This window comes from Tiliqua scincoides, chromosome 11 (genome assembly GCF_035046505.1).
Source record: "Tiliqua scincoides isolate rTilSci1 chromosome 11, rTilSci1.hap2, whole genome shotgun sequence".
NCBI lineage: Eukaryota > Metazoa > Chordata > Lepidosauria > Squamata > Scincidae > Tiliqua > Tiliqua scincoides.
The window spans coordinates 6150442-6171511 of NC_089831.1; the positions used below are offsets into that span (position 1 = coordinate 6150442).

The 21070-nt window shown below is 47.7% G+C and overlaps 1 protein-coding gene and 1 pseudogene across 1 annotated transcript in view; one reads left to right on the forward strand and one right to left on the reverse strand.

The window, feature by feature from the left end:
- Window positions 1-21070, forward strand: part of LOC136662436 (trichohyalin-like) — an 85566-nt gene that overhangs the window by 13379 nt on the left and 51117 nt on the right. Inside the window, exons 8-15 of the mRNA XM_066639652.1 lie at window positions 1685-1750; window positions 7943-8050; window positions 8952-9104; window positions 9898-10029; window positions 10457-10609; window positions 12256-12321; window positions 14467-14544; window positions 20567-20659. Coding sequence (XP_066495749.1) covers window positions 1685-1750; window positions 7943-8050; window positions 8952-9104; window positions 9898-10029; window positions 10457-10609; window positions 12256-12321; window positions 14467-14544; window positions 20567-20659 — 849 coding nt within the window. The remainder of the gene's footprint in view (window positions 1-1684; window positions 1751-7942; window positions 8051-8951; window positions 9105-9897; window positions 10030-10456; window positions 10610-12255; window positions 12322-14466; window positions 14545-20566; window positions 20660-21070) is intronic.
- Window positions 20047-20165, reverse strand: LOC136662851 (5S ribosomal RNA; annotated as a pseudogene).

Consider the following 21070-nt stretch of genomic DNA (forward strand, 5'->3'; position numbering starts at 1 on the left):
CAGTGGGTGGGGCAATGCCCCGGGCAGTTTCATGATGATGCACCATTGCCCCACCCACTGGTTTTTCTTGCTATAACTTTTGATAGAACAGAGATATTTTAATGCTGCTGGCTTCATTGCATTCTGCATGAAATTACGCATCTAATTACATACAACAGGAAAGTACCAAGATCTTAAAATTTTTGGCCAGTAGTGTTGTCACCTGTGCACGCCAGCTGGTGCAGCCTGTGCCCCCCTAGAGATGCCATGGTGTGACAGCAACCTATAGTTTCATGGAACCCACAAGTGCCACATACCTGATACAAGAGCACTGGCATGAGATGCAAAATACCACATTATTCTAATATACAAACAAAGAAAGGACCGATTTTGCGCAACACACAGAATGCAGGACTTGTAAGTCTTAAAGGTTCTGAGAGTCCTGGGCCCTCGATGACAGGCCTGGGTCCCACTGATGCTTCAAGGAGAAGCATGTTCATGCTTGCAGGGCTGCTGCTGGTTAAAATAGGCAGCTATCCAGGCCCTACCACCCCATGTGGTCGAGTGGCATTTCTACTACCGAGGGGCCTTCTGCTCCCCCCAAAACTCTTCCATCGATCCATGAAAAGCAAAGTGTTCCACTTGCATACAGGTGTAGTGTTTTCAAGTGTCACATGTACTTGTGTGACCCTACAGGAGGGAACTGCCGTAATGCTCCCCTCGAATAGAAGGCTCCCCTTGGAGAGTGAAGGAGACTCCTAATCCTTCCCCCACTCAGATCTGAATCTGAGCTGGGACAACATTCTCTCTCCCACTCTTTTCTCCCCCAGTAGCCATCAACACTCAGGCGACAATCCTATCCACACTTTCCTGGGTGTAAGTCCTATTGACTATAATGTGACTTACAGTTGAGTAGACATGCATGGGATTGGGCTCTCATCCACCCATCTAACAATCCCCCAAATATCAATCCTCGTAAACGTCTTCCCCAGGACATCATTCCCCTCTTAGCGGGGTGGCAAGGGGACCCTAGTGGCCATGGGAGCCCGCAGCAAGTGGAAGGAGGAAGGAGGGGTTTGGAGAATTGGGGGGGGAGAGATATAGAATATGAGTGCATGTGAGTTGATGGACCCAGTGCATCTAAGCCAGTGGTTTCCAAACTTTTCAGCACCAGGAAACACTTTTTAAAACTGTACTCCATTGGGACCCATCTAGGTTTACCAGACTTTTTAAAAAGGTCTAGAAAGAAATAATATTTTTATTTAAGTAATAATAATCACAAAAAAGACTCTCCACCTTTATCTCTCTGTATTTACACATGCTTGCAAATTGCAGGAGCTCAGCTCCTTGCAGGGCAGTTAGCAGCAACCTTGAAAACTGCAGGAGCTCAGCTCTTTGCAGAGTAATTAGCAACAACATTATCTTATTTTTCATTGGCCTCAGGGCTTGAAGCAATTAGTGATCTGATCTTTCCACCACCCTTTGGCAACCCACCCAAAATCAGGTCATGATCCACTAGTGGGTCCAGTCCCACAGTTTGGGAACCACCAATCTAAGCACATTTTATTATGACATTGTATACAAGACTAGAGTGGATTACCTTAATATGGGGGCCCCCTTAGGCATGATGCCCAACTGGGAGCATTTGGTCCAGCTGGCTGAAACCAGCCCTGCTCGTTCCTTCCTTTTCTGTTCATGAATTCAGGCATCAGAGAAGAGCACATCTCCAGGGCTGAGGAGGTCCGTCAAGAGACCCCTGGATGAGGCCGAGGTAAGCTCCTTTCAATCTTCAGCCCAGATGAATCAGCCCAAGAAGACAGGTTACAAAGAAGAATCTCTATCCATGAGTCACGGCCTGCCTTTGGAGGAATGGTGCTTTATAATGGGTGTGTTGTGACCTATGGGAAGCAATGGAGAAGGACAGGACATCCATGGGGGAGAAAGGAGGCGCAAGTCTAAAGGTCTCCTCTCGTAATATAGGGTTGATCAAGGAGTGTTTAGAATCATAGGCAAGAGATGCAAAATCAATGCAGTGCGAGATGCTACATACAGCATGTGATGAAAGGCAAAACAGGAGAGGCCAGGCCCTGACTTTAGCGCACTGGTTCCCAAGCTGTGGTTCCACAGGTGGTCCGCAAGACCCTGAAAAGTGGTCCATGAGGTCTAGAAAAAAAAGATCGTCACCTTTTATCGCTTCCAGCATCCCATCGAGCGAGCACTCCCCTAAGGACCACTGATGTGTTGGCTGCGGCTGTGGACTGTCCATGCTCTGCCCTTTCTGGTGGTCTCTGGGGGAGCACTCACTCAGCGAGAGGGCAAAGACCAACAGAGAGGGTGGCGAACGGACTGCCCACAGCTGCCACTGGAACTTCCAGTGACTTGCCGAGTGCTCCCCTGTGGACTACCATATCTAACTTTATTTGTTGTGTGCAGGAGGATGTGGGGGTTGCATGTGGTCCACAATTCCAGTTTTTGCTTCAGTGCTCCGTAGGCTCCTGAAGGTTGCTTTAGCGGGAGGCAAATCAAAGGCATCTTGCTCTCAGGAGCCTGCTTCAAACAAGCTCCGTGTATCTGTTTTCTCCAAAGAACTACACAAAGGAGGCTCGATACTTATAGCCCTCTTCTCTCCCTCACCATTGCTAATGATGCAGCCGTGATGACGGAGTGCGCAATGGTGGAGGAAGAGTATTTTTTTGGTCAGTGTTCAGATCAGGAGACCCACCACATCATCATGACTGTTAGGAATATAGAATCACAACATGATTTGCGTAACAAAGAACTGAGTCAATGCTTCCCTTTTCCCAAAGGACTTACCACCAGCAAACCGGCAAAAAACCGACCATCTGAGAGCCGTCCCTTCGAGAGCGCTGGAAGACCTCAATGACCTCTGTGACAGACTGAATAAACTGGAGGTGGGGCCCAAAAAAGAGCCAGCCAATGTAGACCAGGCCAGTGAGGAAGCCAAGTAAACAAAGTGTTGCCTTTGCTGCCCTGAATGACTTCACTGCCCTTACACCGCTTGTCGCTGCACCTTCAATACTTACCTTGTTGCCACCACCTCTGGCGACGTTACTGGTGCCCGAGAATCCCAAGCAAATGGATTCACTTCCCTCTCCTGTGTGTTTTGATGACACTGTGAAGCAACAAAGTGCCTCTGATTTAGATCCTCTGTTGTTTGTCCCCAGCCTTAAAAAGCAGGCTGCTCCTGTATATGGAGGTTCCATTTTGCTGTCACGGCTAACCGGTGTGGCAAGGACTTTTGCATTATGAATTGGTCCGAAGAAGCTCTCTAAGCTCGCAGCCTAACCTTGCAAACAGTTATTTAATTTATTGATTTTACAAATTTATAAATTTTGTTTCTATTGACATAGTTTTTCTAAATGCAGTGAAGGCTGCTGACAATAAAGTTTAAATTCTATGTTTGTAAAATCAGAATGTAGGATAGTTGGAGCGATAACCCAATTTTTCCAGAAGAGATTCACCAAAATATGAGAAGCTCTTCAAACCCTTTGTGTTTTGGTGGCCAGCTTCAGTGGCCAGGTTTCCGTTTTTACCTGGAGACGTCTTCCTGTGCATGTGTCATTTATCCTTGGTTTGTTTAGATATGTGTTCATGTGCAACCTCCTCAAGGATGGGAGCAGACTAGAAGTAAACTAGATGAATTTGGCTACAGTTCAAGCAGTCTGGAACTGGTCTGTCAATGTGCGTGTGGAGAAGTGGGGGCTGCGCCGCGGTTGCACAGCACTCTCCCAGCACGTGCTCCTATAAGCTCCGACTGGTCATCATTGTAGCTCAGCCAAAGTCATATGATCTCAAGTATCTCACCTGTGGCCGACCCAGAAACAAAGGAGTGTTCCTTCCTAATGATCCCAAGCATAGAATTGGCCTTCTTCACTGCCGCCGCACATTGGGTCGACACTTTCATCGACCTGTCCACCACCACCCCAAGATCTCTCTCCTGATCTGTCACAGACAGCTCAGAACCCATCAGCCTATATCTAAAGTTTTGATTTTTGGCCCCAATGTGCATGACTTTACACTTACTGACATTGAAGCGCATCTGCCATTTTGCTGCCCATTTGCCAGTCTGGAGAGATCCTTCTGGAGCTCCTCACAATCACTTCTGGTCTTTACCACTTGGAAAAGTTTGGTGTCGTCTGCAAACTTAGCCACTTCACTGCTCAACCCTGTCTCCAGGTCATTTATGAAGAAGTTGAAAAGCACCGGTCCCAGGACAGATCCTTGGGGCACACCGCTTTTCACCTCTCTCCATTGTGAAAATTGCCCATTGACACCCACTCTCTGCTTCCTGGCCTCCAACCAGTTCTCAATCCAGGAGAGGACCTGTCCTCTTATTCCCTGACTGTGGAGTTTTTTCAGTAGCCTTTGGTGAGGGACCGTGTCAAACGCCTTCTGAAAGTCCAGATATATAATGTCCACGGGTTCTCCCGCATCCACATGCCTGTTGACCTTTTCAAAGAATTCTATAAGGTTCGTGAGGCAAGACTTACCCTTACAGAAGCCATGCTGACTCTCCCTCAGCAAGGCCTGTTCGTCTATGTGTTTTGAGATCCTATCTTTGATGAGGCATTCCACCATCTTACCCGGTATGGATGTTAGGCCGACCAGCCTATAGTTTCCCGGGTCCCCCCTCTTTCCCTTTTTAAAAATAGGCGTGACATTTGCTATCCTCCAATCTTCTGGCACCATGGCCGTTTTGAGGGACAAGTTGCATACCTTATTCAAGAGATCTGCAACTTCATTCTTCAATTCCTTAATAACTCCTGGGTGGATGCCATCAGGGCCCAGTGACTTATTGATCTTTGATTTATCAATGAGGTCTGAAACATCTTCTCTTTTAACCTCTATCTGACTTAACTCCTCGGTTAGGCGGGGCCGTTCGGGCAGCGGTATCTGCCCGAGGTCTTCTGCCGTGAAGACAGATGCAAAGAACTCATTTAATTTCTCTGCCATCTCTAAGTCTCCTTTTATCTCCCCTTTCCCTCCCTCACCATCCAGAGGGCCAACCGCTTCTCTGGCGGGTTTCCTGCTTCTAACATATTTGAAGAAGCTTTTATTATTCCCCTGAATGTTGCTGGCCATGTGTTCCTCATAGTCTCGCTTGGCCTCCAGTATCACCTTCTTACATTTCTTTTGCCACAGTTTATGTTCCTTTTTATTCTCCTCATTAGGGCAAGACTTCCATTTACGGAAGGAAGCTTCCTTGCCCTTCACAGCCTCTCTAACTTGGCTGGTTAGCCATGCGGGCACCCTCCTGGATTTAGTGGAACCCTTCTTTCTTTGCGGTATACATCTCTGCTGGGCCTCTATTACTGTTGTTTTAAGCAGCCTCCATGCACTCTGGAGAGATTGGACTCTTTTTACCCTCCCTTTCAACCTCCTTCTAACCAGCCTCCTCATTTGAGGGAAGTCCGCCCGTCGGAAGTCAAGGGTTTTTGTGAGAGATTTGCCTGGTATTCTTCCCCCAACGTGCACGTCAAAACGGATCGCAGCATGATCACTGTTCCCCAATGGCTCAGTAATGTTTACATCTCTAACCAGGTCCTGCATACTGCACAATATTAAATCCAGAGTCACCTGTCCTCTGGTGGGCTCCGTGACTAGCTGATGTAAGCCACAGTCATTTAGCACGTCAAGAAATCCGGTTTCCTTATCGTGACTAGAACACAAATTGACCCAGTCAATATGAGGATAATTGAAGTCCCCCATGATTACAACCCTGTCCTTCCTTGTCACCTCCCTGATCTGTTTCCTCATTTCAAGGTCCCCATCAGATTTCTGGTCTGGAGGACGATAGCACGCCCCCAGTATTACATCGCTGCACAAGCCTGGTAATTTAACCCACAGAGATTCTACTGTGGAGTCGGACCCACCTTCAATCTCTACTTTGCTGGATTCTATCCCTTCCTTAACATAAACGGCCACCCCACCTCCAACACGCCCCTGCCTGTCCCTCCTGTAGAGTTTATAGCCCGGGATTGCGGTATCCCACTGATTCTCCGCATTCCACCAGGTTTCCGTTATGCCCACTATGTCAATATTTTCCCTTGTCACCAGACATTCCAGTTCTCCCACCTTTGCTCGTAGACTTCGGGCATTCGCATAAAAGCATTTGTACACAGAATGCCCCAGGATGCGCTGCTTATTCACTCCTTTGTCCCCGCATCCTCTCATTGTGCCAAACCGTCTATCACATCCCATCACCCTACCTTTCCCAATTTCTTCTCCTACTCTGCCTTTGTCTTGTTGTTCTCTAACCTCCCCATCCTCATCCCATAGGGATGAGGAGTCCCGAACCGGATGCCCCTCGGCTCCTGTCGGCCTTCCCCCAGGGATCAGTTTAAAAGCTGCTCTGCCACTTTTTTAATGTTATGCGCCAGCAGTCTGGTTCCATTCTGGTTCAAGTGGAGCCCATCCCTCTTGTACAGGCCCCGCTTGTCCCAAAAAGTTCCCCAGTGCCTAACGAATCTAAACCCCTCCTCCCTACACCACCGTCTCATCCACGCATTGAGACCCCTGATCTCCGCCTGCCTAGCTGGCCCTGCGCGTGGAACAGGTAGCACTTCAGAGAACGCTACCTTTGAGGTCCTGGCTTTCAGCTTCCTGCCTAAAAGCCTAAATTTGGCCTCCAGGACCTCCCAGCTACACTTGCCCACGTCGTTGGTGCCGACATGCACCACAGCCGCTACCTCTCCCCCAGCACTGTCTACCTCTCTCCCAGCACCTCCTCCCAGATCAGACCATAAAGATTAAATTACAATACCATAAGCACAGCCTAAATATGGTCACTAGGGTTGGCGACACTCCCATTCACTTTATTTATTTATTTTAATCTGTAACAGTGCAGGTCACCCAACAAATCAGTAACTAACAAACAAAACAAGTGGCCAACACAACTGGCACTCAGACAACTGAATAAGAGCTCTAGTGTTGGCTTTGATACATGAAAATGAGAGTTGACTCATACTAACGCCTCATTGGTTCCCCGCTGTGTCATAACACCTCATTCGCTTTTGGAACAATCATTCTCATTGGTCTTGATTTTTGAGTTCAGAAATCCACTTTTTGTTACATAAGGCTGTTGTGTTATCCTTTTGTGGTTATTTGGCTGTAACATATGATAAAATACAGATAATTCAGCATAGTTTATTTCATTATATGATGCATTAAATTACCCATCAAATGATACATAACATGATGGTGTCACTTGCCCCAATGCACCCTCCCCCTCCTGAGTGCTCTACGCAGCCTGGGACCTTGCAGGGCCCACAAGTGTAGAGGAGGGTAACCAGGCTGAAACGACCTCTGAATCGCTAGATGATGGTGGTGGCTGCTGGGGGCCTATGCCTAGCTGAGCAAACTTGAGTTTCAGACTCACCAAGGTGGTCCACGCCTTGGTGACATCGAGACTTGACTGCTGTACTGTGCTCTACGTGGGGCTGCCCCTCAAGATACTTCAATGAGTTCAGAACTTGGCAGCCCATGTGGTCCCACAAGGTTGGCCATCTGATTCTGTCAAACTGCTGTTCTGATGACTGCACCTGCTGTAAATCCAGTTCTGGGCACAAGCTGTTCATGGTAGCCAAGGAACCCCCTTCATCCATATGAATCGGCTCATCCCCTGAGCTCATCTGCAGTGGCCTTGGCTAGCTTCCACCTATGGTTAAGGTTAAGATGCAATCAACACAGGGAAGGGCCTTCTCTGTGGCAGCAGCCACATGCTAGAACTCCCTTCCAATTGATCTGGGCTCTGTGTGCTCCTGGATGCTCTTCTCAAAAGCGTTATGCATCTTTTTGAACAGCTTTCCCATCTTCTCCCCTTCCTGTTCTTTGCTTCACAGTCTGTTTGGCTGTGTTTTTTTGGAGGGGTGGTGGTGGTGGTGGTGGTTCAATCTTTCATTTATTGTATTCTCAGGTCTTCTATTTTCTCTGTTGCACTTAGATTAAAAAGGACATGCCACCCAAAAACGGTGCGGAAGACCAGGTCCCGTGCAAAGCCCCAAAGCCAAGGAGACACCTGTTGACTTTTGTGGGCTGGAAAAAGGAAGAGGTAAGGTGGGTGCTCCAAGGGGTGCACCTGAGACTTTGGGAGTGAGATGTGGCCAACACTTCCAGGCCCAGTGGTTCAAGTCTTGTCAGGGGGAATTCAGACTCACCTCTAATTTAGCCCAGTAAAGGGTGGATAGGGAAGATTTTCCAGCCAAGACCACCGTCCAGAAGATTGTGGCATGTTACTCATTCCAAGGAGTGACATTTCTGGTAGTGGAGTCAGAAGACCAGCAGGGACTACAACAGAGATGCCAAGGAATTTTTCCAGCTAGGGCTCAGAGACAAACTGTTCAGGTTTCTAAAGTCCTCCTCACACTCTTTCACCAAAGAAAGTCTGTAGTGCCCCAAAAGCTCCTCTCTGTGGTCAGGCTCAGAGAAGTAAACCATCTTTGTTTCTGACATCCACTGGAGAATCCCAATTGCAGTCCGGTCTTGGAGCAACTCTGCAGGGTGACCTGGCACTGAGAGGGGCTTACTCACTTACTAGGCCCTGCATCCAGTCCATTCCTGGGAGGAAGCTGGTTACACTATGAAGGAAGGTCACCTCACGAGTGTCTTTCTTCTGTTGAACCCAGGCTCAAAAACAGAGGCTCCTCAGAAGAAAAGAGAAGAGGACGCTTTTTACATTTCCGGGATGGAGGGAGCATGAAAAAGGGAAGGTAAGACATGGATACTCCAGGTGGTTGCCCTGACTGTCTGGTGACACAAAGCCAACAGTTCAACAATATGAGTGCAACTGGGGACTGTAAGGCTCACATCCGAAGCGAAAGAGTGATGCATGTGAGGAAAACAGGCCATGAAAGGTCTCCAGGGATGGCTTCCCAAGCGGTGGCGGTGAAACTGGTCCCTCGCTTAAGTGAGATAACCTCACAGATATCTTCTATTTCCTCTGTTGGACACAGGTTTCAAGTGACCCACCTGCCCAGAAGGCAGAACCCAAAGGGCCGAACCATCTGAAGGCCATCATAAATGTGGTTGTGGAGCGGCACCCTCCTGGATCCAGAGATGGGCAGCAAAAGGAAGAGCCTCCAGCAAGGGGGAGACAGGAGGAAAGGGTAAGGCTGTGGCTGCCCCAAGAGAAGGTCCAACAGTGGGGGGTGGGAAAATGCCAAACCTCCCTGGCTCAGAAATCAGAAGCTGTTCAAAGTAGCCGTAGAGTGTGTGTGGGAAGGGGTGGGGGAGAGTTGCCCACCCCTGGAGGGGCCTGGAGCAGGCTTGTTCCACCCCCTGGGAGGCCTCAGATTGGCTGGAGGGGGAGGGGGTTCCAGCACCCTTGTCCTCCTTCCTAGCAGAGCTGCCAAACCTGGCCTGGGAGCAGGAGCTGTTCACCTCACAGCCCCCTGCTTCACACTGACCCCCTCTCAACCCTGGCCTCCCTGTTTTATGGAGCAGGCCTGCCCCCTTTGGCCCCTCCCCTTTCTCCAGGTGGGGCAGAAAAGGTCTTACCTGTTCCTGGCTTGTTTCCTGCAGTGTTCCTTGTTTCCCCTGCCAGCCCCCTTCAAGGGCAGGGAGGCCTCCCCATCGTGGACATGGGGTGCCTGCTCCAGTGTAAGTCGGGGGGTTAGGGCATCTCGGAGGGGCCCCGACACAGTGTAACTCTTACATTTCTGAAGCAGGGAGAGAACTGGAGGCAGCCACAGAGATACCCAAGAAGCTCTCCAGAGAAGGAATGGGCAGGTTGCTCAAGTCCTTCTCCGAAGAGCCACAGATATTCAGGCCCCCAAAGCTCTTCCCTTCAGAATTCTTCAAAGGGGGCACTTGGAAATGGGAGCGCTTCAGGGTCCCGATTCCTGTGAGGTTCACTTTTTGTTTTTATTCTTTTTGGGGGGAAATCCTGGACCTTCCCAGCTGGCGAAACTCTGCGAACCCTGGTCCCTCGAGGACACCCTGAAAAAGCGCCTGACCCAAAACCATCAAGGGCGCCAACAGGATGACCTTCTCAGCAGCAAAGGAGGGAGGCTGAGACTCCACCTTTGCAATGTAAGTGGGCACTTGCTTCCCTCCACCACAAAGGTGGCTTTGGGTGGGATGGCCTGAAGTGTGAGTCAGCATCTCAGCTCCTCGCCTTGCACTTGCGTCCCTGTCTTGTGACTCATAAGGGTGCCAGAAGGGGATGTGGCAGCAGTGACGTCACTAGGGTTGGCATCACCCGGTGTGTGAGGCCAGCACATCAGCCCCATGAGGGACGTCCTCCCATGCAGTGGGTGGGGCAATGCCCTGGGCAGTGGCATGATGATGCACCATTGCCCCACCCACTGGTTTTTGTGATGCATGTGAGGAAAACAGGCCATGAAAGGTCTCCAGGGATGGCCAACAGAATGGCTTCCCAAGTGGTGGCAGTGAAACTGGTCCCACACTGAAGTGAGATAACCTCACAGATATCTTCTATTTCCTCTGTTGGACACAGGTTTCAAGTGACCCGCCTGCCCAGAAGGCAGAACCCAATGGGCCGAACCATGAGAAGGCCGTCATAAACGTGGTTGTGGAGCGGCACCCTCCTGGACCCAAAGATGGGCAGCAGAAGGAAGAGCCTCCAGCAAAGGGGGGAAAGGAGGAAAGGGTAAGGCTGTGGATGCCCCGAGAGAAGAACAAATGCACCCACTGGTTTTTCTAGCTATAACTTTTGATAGAACAGAGATATCTTAATGCTGCTGGTTTCATTGCATTCTGCATGAAATAATGCGTCAAATGACATATAACAGGAAAGTACCAAGATCTTAAAAATTTTGGCCAGTAGAGTTGTCACCTGTGCACGCCATCTGGTGCAGCCTGTGCCCCCCTAGAGATGCCATGGGGTGACAGCAACCTGTAGTTTCTCGGAGCCCACAAGTGCCACATACCTGATACAGGAGCACTGGTATGAGATGCAAAATACCACATTATTCTAATATACAAACAAAGAAAGGACCGATTTTGAGCAACACATGGAATGCAGGATGGGTAAGTCTTAAAGGGTCTGAGAGTCCTCGGCCCTCAATGACAGGCCTGGGTCCCACTGATGCTTCAAGGAGAAGCATGTTCATGCTTGCAGTGCTGCTGCTGGTTAAAATAGGCAGCTATCCAGGCCCTACCACTTCATGTGGTCGAGTGGCATTTCTACTACCGAGGGGCCTTCTGCTCCCCCCAAAACTCTTCCATCGATCCATGAAAAGCAAAGTGTTCCACTTGCATACAGGTGTAGTGTCTACAAGTGTCACATGTACTGGTGTCTGACCCTCCAGGAGGGAACTGCCGTAAGGCTCCCCTCGCATAGAAGGCTCCCCTTGGAGAGTGAAGGAGACTCCAAATCCTTCCCCCACTCAGATCTGAATCTGAGCTGGGACAACATTCTCTCTCCCACTCTTTTCTCCCCCAGTAGCCATCAACACTCAGGCGACAATCCTATCCACACTTTCCTGGGTGTAAATCCCATTGACTGTAATAGGACTTACTGTTGAGTAGACATGCGTAGGATTGGGCTCTCATCCACCCATCTAACAGTCCCCCAAATATCAATCCTCATAAACATCTTCCCCAGGACAGCATTCCCCTCTTAGCGGGGTGGCCATGGGAGCCCGCAGCAAGTGGAAGGAGGGGTTTGGAGATTTGGGGGGGGGGGCGATATATAGAATATGAGTGCGTGTGAGTTGATGGATCCAATGCATCTAAGCCAGTGGATCCCAAACTTTTCAGCACCAGGATCCAGTTTTCAAAACTGTACTCCATCGGGACCCATCTAGGTTTACCAGACTTTTTAAAAAGGTCTAGAAAGAAATAATATTTTTATTTAAGTAATAATAATCACAAAAAAGACCCTCCAACTTTATCTCTCTGTATTTACACATGCTTGCAAACTGCAGGAGCTGAGCGCCTTGCAGGGCAGTTAGCAGCAACCTTGCAAACTGCAGGAGCTGAGCTCTTTGCAGAGTAATTAGCAACTACAGCATCTGATTTTTCAGTAGCCTCAGGGCTTGAAGCAATTAGTGATCTGATCTTTCCACAACCCTTTGGCAACCCACCAAAAATCAGGTCATGATCCACTAGTGGGTCTCATCCCACAGTTTGGGAACCACCAATCTAAGCACATTTTACTATGACATTGTATACAAGACTAGAGTGGATTACCATAATATGGGGCCCCCTTAGGCATGATGCCCAACTGGGAGCATTTGGTCCAGCTGGCTGAAACCAGCCCTGCTCATTCCTTCTTTCTGTTCATGAATTCAGGCATCAGAGAAGAGCACATCTCCAGGGCTGAGGAGGTCCGTCAAGAGACCCCTGGATGAGGCCGAGGTAAGATCCTTTCAATCTTCAGCGCAGACGAATCAGCCCAAGAATACAGGTTACAAAATCTCTATCCATGAGTCATGGCCTGCCTTCGGAGGAATGATGCTTTATAATGGGTGTGTTGTGACCTTTGGGAAGCAATGGAGAAGGACAGGACATCTACAGGGGGAGAAAGGAGGCGCAAGTCTAAAGGTCTCCTCTAGTAATATAGGGTTGATCAAGGAGTGTTTAGAATCATAGGCAAGAGATGCAAAATCAGTGCAGTGCGAGAGGCTACATAGAGCATGTGATGAAAGGCAAAACAGGAGAGGCCAGGCCATGACTTTAGCGCACTGGTTCCCCACTTGTGGTTCCACAGGTGGTCCGCGAGACCCTGAAAAGTGGTCCATGAGGTCTAGAAAAAAAACATTATCACCTTTTATCGCTTTCCAGCATCCCGTAGAGCGAGCTCTCCCCTAAGACTACTGAAGTGTTGGCTGCGGATGTGGACTGCCCATGCTCTGCCCTTTCTGGTGGTCTCTGGGGGAGCGCTCGCTCAGCGAGAGGGCAAAGACCACCAGAGGGGGTGGCGAACGGACTGCCCACAGCTGCCACTGGAACTTCCAGTGACTTGCAGAGTGCTCCCCTGTGGACTACCATATCTAATTTTATTTGTTGTGTGCAGGAGGATGTGGGGGTTGCATGTGGTCCACAACAATTCCAGTTTTTGCCTCAGTGCTCAGTGCTCCGTAGGCTCCTGAAGGTTGCTTTAGCGGGAGGCAAATCAAAGGCATCTTGCTCTCACGAGCCTGCTTCAAACAAGCTCCGTGTATCTGTTGTCACCAAAGAACCACACAAAGGAGGCTCGATACTTATAACCCTCTTCTCTCCCTCACCATTGCTAATGATGCAGCCGTGATGAAGGAGTGCGCAATGGTGGAGGAAGAGACCAGGAGGCCAATCAGAGGTAAGTAAACAGTACTTTTTTGGTCAGTGTTCAGATCAGGAGACCCACCACATCATCATGACTGTTAGGAATATAGAATCACAACATGATTTGCGTAACAAAGAACTTAGTCAATGCTTCCCTTTTCCCAAAGGACTTACCATCAACCACCAAAAAACCATCTGATAGCCGTCCCTCCGAGAGCACTGGAAGACCTCAATGACCTCTGTGACAGGCTGAATAAACTGGAGGTGGCGCCCAAAAAAGAGTGTAGCTCAAGCCAGCTATGGGTGATTTTCAGCACACAGAAATTCTGTAATTCAACCTATCTGCACACCCCACTGGGCAGCTGCTTGCAATTTACGAGACTCAGGGCACAATCTAGACCTGCACTTGGGCCAAAGCAAGTGTCGCAAAAGTGCCATAAAGTTTTCCCGAGCCTCCCTGCACCATCACAGGCAAACATTGGGGAAACGGTCTGTTGGCCGAGCTTGGCCAACTCAGGGATCTGGGGGTGTGTGGGGAGTCCAGGGAGGAGACGGGAGGGAGGCGTTTGGGGTGGGGGAGGGCAGGTGGTGGGTGGGACCATGGGCGGGCAGGCGGGCGGAGAGCAGGAGGCAGCGCCAGGATCCAGCAGTCCTGACCACATTCTCAGGCGCTCCAGGGCAGTCCTTGGCTACTTGAATTTGCATCAGCTTATCGTGCGGCGCAGATCCGAGTAGATTGATTGGTGCTGCTGCAGCATGACATGGGGTAAGGGGACGTGTTTGCCCTTGCCCCAGGCTGGCCTGCAGTTAGCCCCAAATTTAGCGCTGGCCAGTGCAAGTTAGGAATGTGCCCTCAGGCTCAGGCAAGCCGGTGAAGTTGGCAAAGGTTGTCTGATGACAAGTTCCCGTCACCACCATCCAAACAGCTTTCTCAGGGAAACCCGGGAAGAAGCAGCAGTTCTGTTTCAACTGGCTTAAAACCCTCCAGCTGCTTCACTGGCACATGCCCACTACCGATGTGCCCTCCATTGTTTCAGGCAGGGGCCATTGTCTGTGACAAGCTTTCGGAACACTGAGGATCCCCCGATGTGTCTGGAGACTCCCTTTTGGGGAGCTTGGAGGAATCCTGAAGATATGTGCTTCAGTGTTCCCCTTCTTCCTTGACATGTTGACATCTTCTGAGGAAGCGCCAGTTCAACCCGCCGGTTACTAACCCGCTGATGAAACTTTTGTTCACAGGTAGAAAGCAGACGCTGGAATCTGGGCCTGGGCTGCACCAGCTACGCAGCAAAGCAGATTATGGAGAAGATCCGGCAGGTAAAGCTTCCAGTGCTCTTGTATTCCAGGCAGTGTTTCTCAAACGGTGGGTCAGGACCCACTAACTGGGTCGCATGCCAATTTCAGGAGGGTCCCCATTCATTTCAATGCATATTTTGTTTTTAATATATTAGTCTTGATGCTATCATGGTATGTGACTGCTTTTGGGGAAATGTTACAGATCAGTACTTTGAACAGGCTGCTAAGTATATGCTTTTAACAATGACAGTAAATGGGACTTACTCCTGGGTAAGTGTGATTGCAGCCTAGGATTGTTCAACTTTGTGCTGCTTGATGATGTCACTTCCAGTCGTGACATCACTTCTGGTGGGTCCTGACAGATTCTGCTTCTAAAAAGTGCGTCCTGGTGCTAAAAGTGTGAGAATAAAGAAAAGGGGTTACAACCGGTCAAGGTAGTCTTGATCACATTGTGTCAAAAAGACTCACGACTTGAGACTTTTCGAGTAGCGAAAACACTCCGGGCAACTCAGAAAGTCTGCCTGTTAGGACTCATTTTCAAGTCGAGTCATGGGGGGCAGAAACCCGTGACTCGACTCAAGTCAAGCCGCACTGGACTCGTCCATACCTGCCAGATTGCGTTGCTGCTTTCCTCCTTAAAGGGGCATAGGCCAGTGCTTCCCAGGTTGGTGGGTCACGACCCAGCAGTTCGGGAACTGCTGCGTTAGATCCATTTATTCTCATGCAGCTCCATTGCGGGGTCCGCCCTCCCCCTGGGGGGTCTACAGGTTATTTCAACGGGGCCCGAGCAGCAGTAGAATTACCCCGTTTCTGTTGAGGCCACAATGAGCGCTGTCTGCTTTGCTGAACACGGCTTGTTTTCGTCAGGTGCTTGACATTCATCAGGCCCTCGACGCCATGGGGCCTGATGGGTGGAAGTTAATCCCTGTCCCCAGAGTCCAGATCACGCTTTATCCTAAGAGTCCATAAGCTCTGGTTCCTATGAGGCTCCTCTAGGTCAAGTCCACACACCCGAGAGTTCCACGAGTCTCTATATCAATACGAGCCCCGGCGCTGCCAACCAGGGTGCTGGTGGGAGTTCCAGGTCTGAAGTGAGTGCTGGTAGCGGGCGTGAGGTTGTCGGGAGGCACCAGTGCCCGGTTGTTCTTTCCTCTCCAGCTGGGTTCTGAGGCAACCCCTGGGTTTCTCCAGGCGGGCCCAGCCTCCCTGCTGCAAGGCCGTGACTCCTCTTCCAGGCCTGGATGGAGACTCCTGCCCTTCCCTGGCCAATGCCTCCAGCCTCTGAGGCACTAGGCAAGTTGTGCCTCTGCTCCAGGGTCCCAAGCTCCAGGCAGAGCCTCCTCTCCTTATGAATCCAGCAGCCGACCTTAAGGGCCCTACCCCTCCTTGAGAGCCTTCAGGCCCTACACATGAGGTGACCACTTGCCTGGGGACAGGATCCTGGCTGCACTTATCCTTTTCCCCTACTTCTAAGGAGTCCTTTACTCCTGAGGAGTCCCTTGCTCCTGAGGGCATCTGTGTTGCCTGGCCCTGGTGACAACCTCCCAGTAGAGAAAATCCAGAATCTTAGCATTGTTGTGACTGAACAGCAAGTAGCGGGAACAATGGGTTAAGTACGGGATCAGACCAGGGCCTATCTCGCCCAGCTCACAGCAGCCCCTCGGATGCCTCTGGGAGCACACAAGGCCACAGGATACTTGCATCTTGCTGCCATTCCCTTGTATGTAGCACTCTGTTGACCCTTGCTCCCCCCCAACAAAGACATCAGACTTCACCTGAGTCCAACCTGGGCCACTTCATGAAACACAAATGACCAATTTTTAGTGCATGAAACCTTCTGAACACACTGTCCCTCCCTTGCCATTCTGGGGTAGGTGAAGAAACAGCCATCCAAGACCAGTTCGGATGACAGAATAAAAATTCCCACCCAGCCCTCGTGCTGAGCGACCAGCTAATCTCAGACTCTGCGTACCCATCATGGCTTGTAACGTGTGATTGAGTTTTCCTCCAGAAATCTGTCCGATTCCCTTTTAAAGGCATCTAGGCCAGATGCCATCACCACATCCTGGGGCAAGGAGTTCCGGGGACTAATCACACACTGGGTAAATAAATATTTTATTTGGTCTGTCCTTGATACAGGCTAATGAAAGCCAGCCAATTATGTTAAACCAGATCATTTGGGCAGAGCAAAAGCTTAGCAGTTTGGTGGGCAAATGTTCAATTGTTTGCTTATGTTAATGAACCAAATGTCAAAAATTAGATAAGGTACAAGCTTCAAAGCATTAAGAGGCTGGAATTTCTAGCTGTAAAATTTAAGTGGCAAAATGATAAATGAAGCTAGGCTGAACAAATGAAGTTTCATTTAGAAACACAAGCCTTAATGTTAGAAGAACTGAACAGAGAATCAAAAGGGGATTTTGCATTCAGGCTTCATTAAACCAGAGAAGAAAAAGAACATTTTAGGTTCTGAGACATATGTCAAACAGACTTTCCTGTTATTCAATTAGTTCCTTTTTTTTTAACCAAAATACAGTCTTAAATGCATATATTAAAGACTGGGAAGGGCTGTTGAGACCAGAGGTTCATGTTAAAGGGTTCGCAATACTTGTTTACTTGAAGTTATTGCTTAGAAGTGTAACCATATCAGTAGCGCTCTGTATGGTACTTTAAAGAGAATTTTGGCTGTCAGAATAGTTGGATCAAAATGCACAGAAAGAGGAAAACTATTGAGGGGGGCTTGAAGTCCCAAGTCTGAGAGTTGTAATTCAAGATGCAACCTTGGCAGAAGTTAATTCACAAGGAGACACTAGTACTCTTATCTCAAGCAAAAACATTCCAACTCTGTAGACTCAAAGTGACAGATTTACAACTCAGAGACAGATACAGAGAACTAGGAGGAGGCAGGAAGCAGGACACCTGCACCGTTAATTAGGAAGAGTTATAGCAGATAACTAAGAGTTAATACACAGGTCAAAACATTTGAATGAGAAAGTCTTAGTAATGAAACTTCTTATCTTGTTTGACAAATGGAGGCAGCTGGACAGGAACAAGATAATGAAGTGGTCTATGAGAAAGCCCTAATTGGCAAACATTCCTGAGAATATCTGTCAGAGCCTCTAAGTTAACAGAAAGGGCTGGATTTAGTTAAAATGAATAAGAAAAGAGTTCTAAAAAAGAATCCTTCTGTAACAATAAGAGTTTAGTTTGTCCTGAATTAAATAAATGAAATTACACCACTATAACAGATCACATATGAAGAATTGCACATGGGATAGAGGGAAAGACCAAAAGGGCTTAGTTTAAACAGAGGTTAGCAAAAATAAACAGACATACCAAAGGCCAGTAATAAATGAGTAAGGAGTGCCACCTAGTGGTTGTTGAAATATATGTTTTAGTTTGTGATTTGAAACTAGCCAATCAAATGTTTGTAAAGTGATCTATCTCTGATGTCATAACCCCAGCCAATGACAGTGTGAGATTTTCAAAGAAAGAAGCCAAAATGCTATATAAAAACCACATGAAAGGCAAGTAAAAGTTACAAAACCATTGCCTTTTAGCCCTGGTCCAGGCGACCAGAACTGGACACAATACTCCAGGTGTGGCCTTACCATAGATTTGTACAACGGCATTATAATACTAGCCGTTTTGTTCTCAATACCCTTCCTAATGATCCCAAGCATAGAATTGGCCTTCTTCACCGCCGCCACACATTGGGTCGACACTTTCATCGACCTGTCCACCACCACCCCAAAATCTCTCTCCTGATCTGTCACAGACAGCTCAGAACCCATCAGCCTATATCTAAAGTTTTGATTTTTTTGCCCCAATGTGCATGACTTTACACTTACTGACATTGAAGCGCATCTGCCAGATTGCACTATGGGGTTATAATATGCATGATTTGACACAACAAGGGGAAACATTGGATAAAACATATTCTAACACAATTTTACATTAAAATCATAAGTGGCATCAAGTGTTAGAGCACACTTGGCTCAATCAGTTGGCTTTAAAAGGAACATTATTATACTTAACTAAAACCACATTTTGCTCTATTGACTAGATTGGCTAGAATAAAATTTAAGGTTCTGCTTTTACATATAAAAAACTACTCAGGGGTAATAACATATTTACATAATTAAAAGAAACATTTTTGTATTCAAAACAATTCATTGAGCTTGTTTTCACGGGCACACAAGGCTTGTTATGTCTTTAAATACAGTTTTTTTGTCGTTTACACTTTGGAATCAAACAAATTTCTTGCAGCTTGCTGACTGTTGCTGCTATGGACAAAATGAGACGTGTTTATGGTCTGTGCCAAACTGTTCCCAAATGTTATTGTTCATCCTGCCATGCAGGGAAGATGCTTTTGCAAAAGGCACAAGGGCTGTGAGTCTGAAAAAGTTTTTGGTTCCTCTTTGCCATCATGGTAAACAATTGCCTCTGGGCTTTTGATGTCAGTGTTTTTAAATCTTCCTGTGGTGTCAAAAGTGGGATGGGCCTTTTGCCTGGGTTTATTTGCTGGCTGTTTGCTCTTGGGTTGTTTCTTGCATCTGGAAGTTTGGAAATTGGATTCTTTAGGCTTTGGTCTTTGACTGATTTTACACACCAAGCTGGCATTTAAAATGTTCCTGTGGGAATAAACACAACAGCATAGCCCTGCTCCTAGGTTATTAATGGGGTTGGGCCTTTCTATTTTGGGTCCAACAATTATCAATAAGAAACTATGAATTATTTAAAAACCTTAAAGGTGTGGTTATTTTAAAAGCTTGCCTAATTTGGGCTAAAAGGCAATGGTTTTGTAACTTTTACGTGCCTTTCATGGGGAGTGAATCCTTCTACATTGAGTGTTTCACTAATAAAACGAGGCTTTTAAGAGCCTAATAAAATATCTTTTAAATATATAGTGGTCTAAACAAACAATATCTCATATCCCCCCATTTTTAATTATTTAAATAAAAGGGAATTATAGAGTATGCTATGTTTTAAAGCAATGTTTCAGGTGGTACAAAAAAGTTTTTTTAAAATATAAACGGGCATTGTCTGTTTTTAATGCAAGTGGTTTTTTATCAATGCAATTGTATGCAAAAGGTGGGAGTTTCCTTTTTAAAGGCTGAAGTTTACATAACTAAAAGAAATAACATACATATAGATATGAATATGGCTTAAACTTAAAAACATGAATGACATTTATTTACTACAACTGGTTTGCTTGAGTGTCACAAGGGTTTATTCCACGTGGAAACAAAGAGGGAGCTGGAGAGCAATGAGGATAAGCATGGACAAGTGTTTGTGCTTGTGAAAAAAAGAGATGGAAAATGATTTAACATTTTGCAGACTAATTAAAAAAAAACATGATAGCTATGGGATCAGAAAAACTTTCTGATGAAATAGAAAGCTATGGGATCAGGAAAATGTTCTGATGAGACAAAATGGGATCAGAAAATCATTTTACTGATGAAACAAAAGCTATGGGACCAGAAAATGGTTGGCAACCTTCAGTCTCAAAAGACTATGGTACAAGCCTACAGCACCCCGGTATTCCCAGGCGGTCTCCCATCCAAGTACTAACCAGGCCTGACCCTGCTTAGCTTCCAAGATCAGACAAGATCAGGCATGTGCAGGGTAACAGTTGCTGTCAGGAGCAGAAAATATTTTCTGATGAAACATGGAGGCCTGAGTAGCTTTGTTACTACTTTTAAAAAAAGTCTGACTGTAACTATAAACAACTTTAGTTTAGCTTTAAAACAAAACTAAAAGGCCAGTGCTGCTGCCAATTCAGCTCTTTGGGCAAACATCTGTAAACTTATAAAGTGGGGTTTTCATTAACTTTCCTTTTGATATATAACTACTTTTTCCATAAACATTTATCAATAAAAACTATAACTGCTTTTAAAAATGGGGACACAGCATCTGACTGGTATTCAAATTACTACAATCCGCTTGAGGGGGGAGCAGGGAAGAGTTCCCAGGCAAGGGCGCCCATTCCAAAAGATTGTGGTGGAAGTTCGCTTCACAGGTGCCTTTTCTTTCTTCCTCGCAGGAGGAGTTGCGAAGGAGGAGGCTGCAATATGAGAAAACTAGAAATGGGACCCAGCCTCAGAAAGGATTTAGGGCCACCCAGGAGAGTTTAAAGGTAATGCCTAAGAGGAAGTCACACACCTTACAAAGCAGGAAGCCAAAGACAGCCCCAAGGAGAGGGACACTGCCTTTCAATCAAACTGACCATGTCTTTCCCCCTCTTAGCTGGCTGTACAAATGCAATACACTTTTACAAACGTTTCAAGAGACCTCCCCCAAGCAGCTTCTTCCACAGTCTTAAAGAAAACATTGAGGGCACGATCCAAACTGAGCCCTGGGACTGCGCAAGTCTCCTGTGCTGGCCTGGGAGAGTTGCAAATGTACTGTAAAGCACGTTTGCACCTCCAAGCGAGTCGGCTGGGCTGGCCCAGGGATGCGTGCCAGCCCGTGGAGGCCGCATCCAGCCTCCATGTCGATGGGACACAGTAGTCCATGCTAGCCGAGCTTGGCCAGCATGGGTATCTGG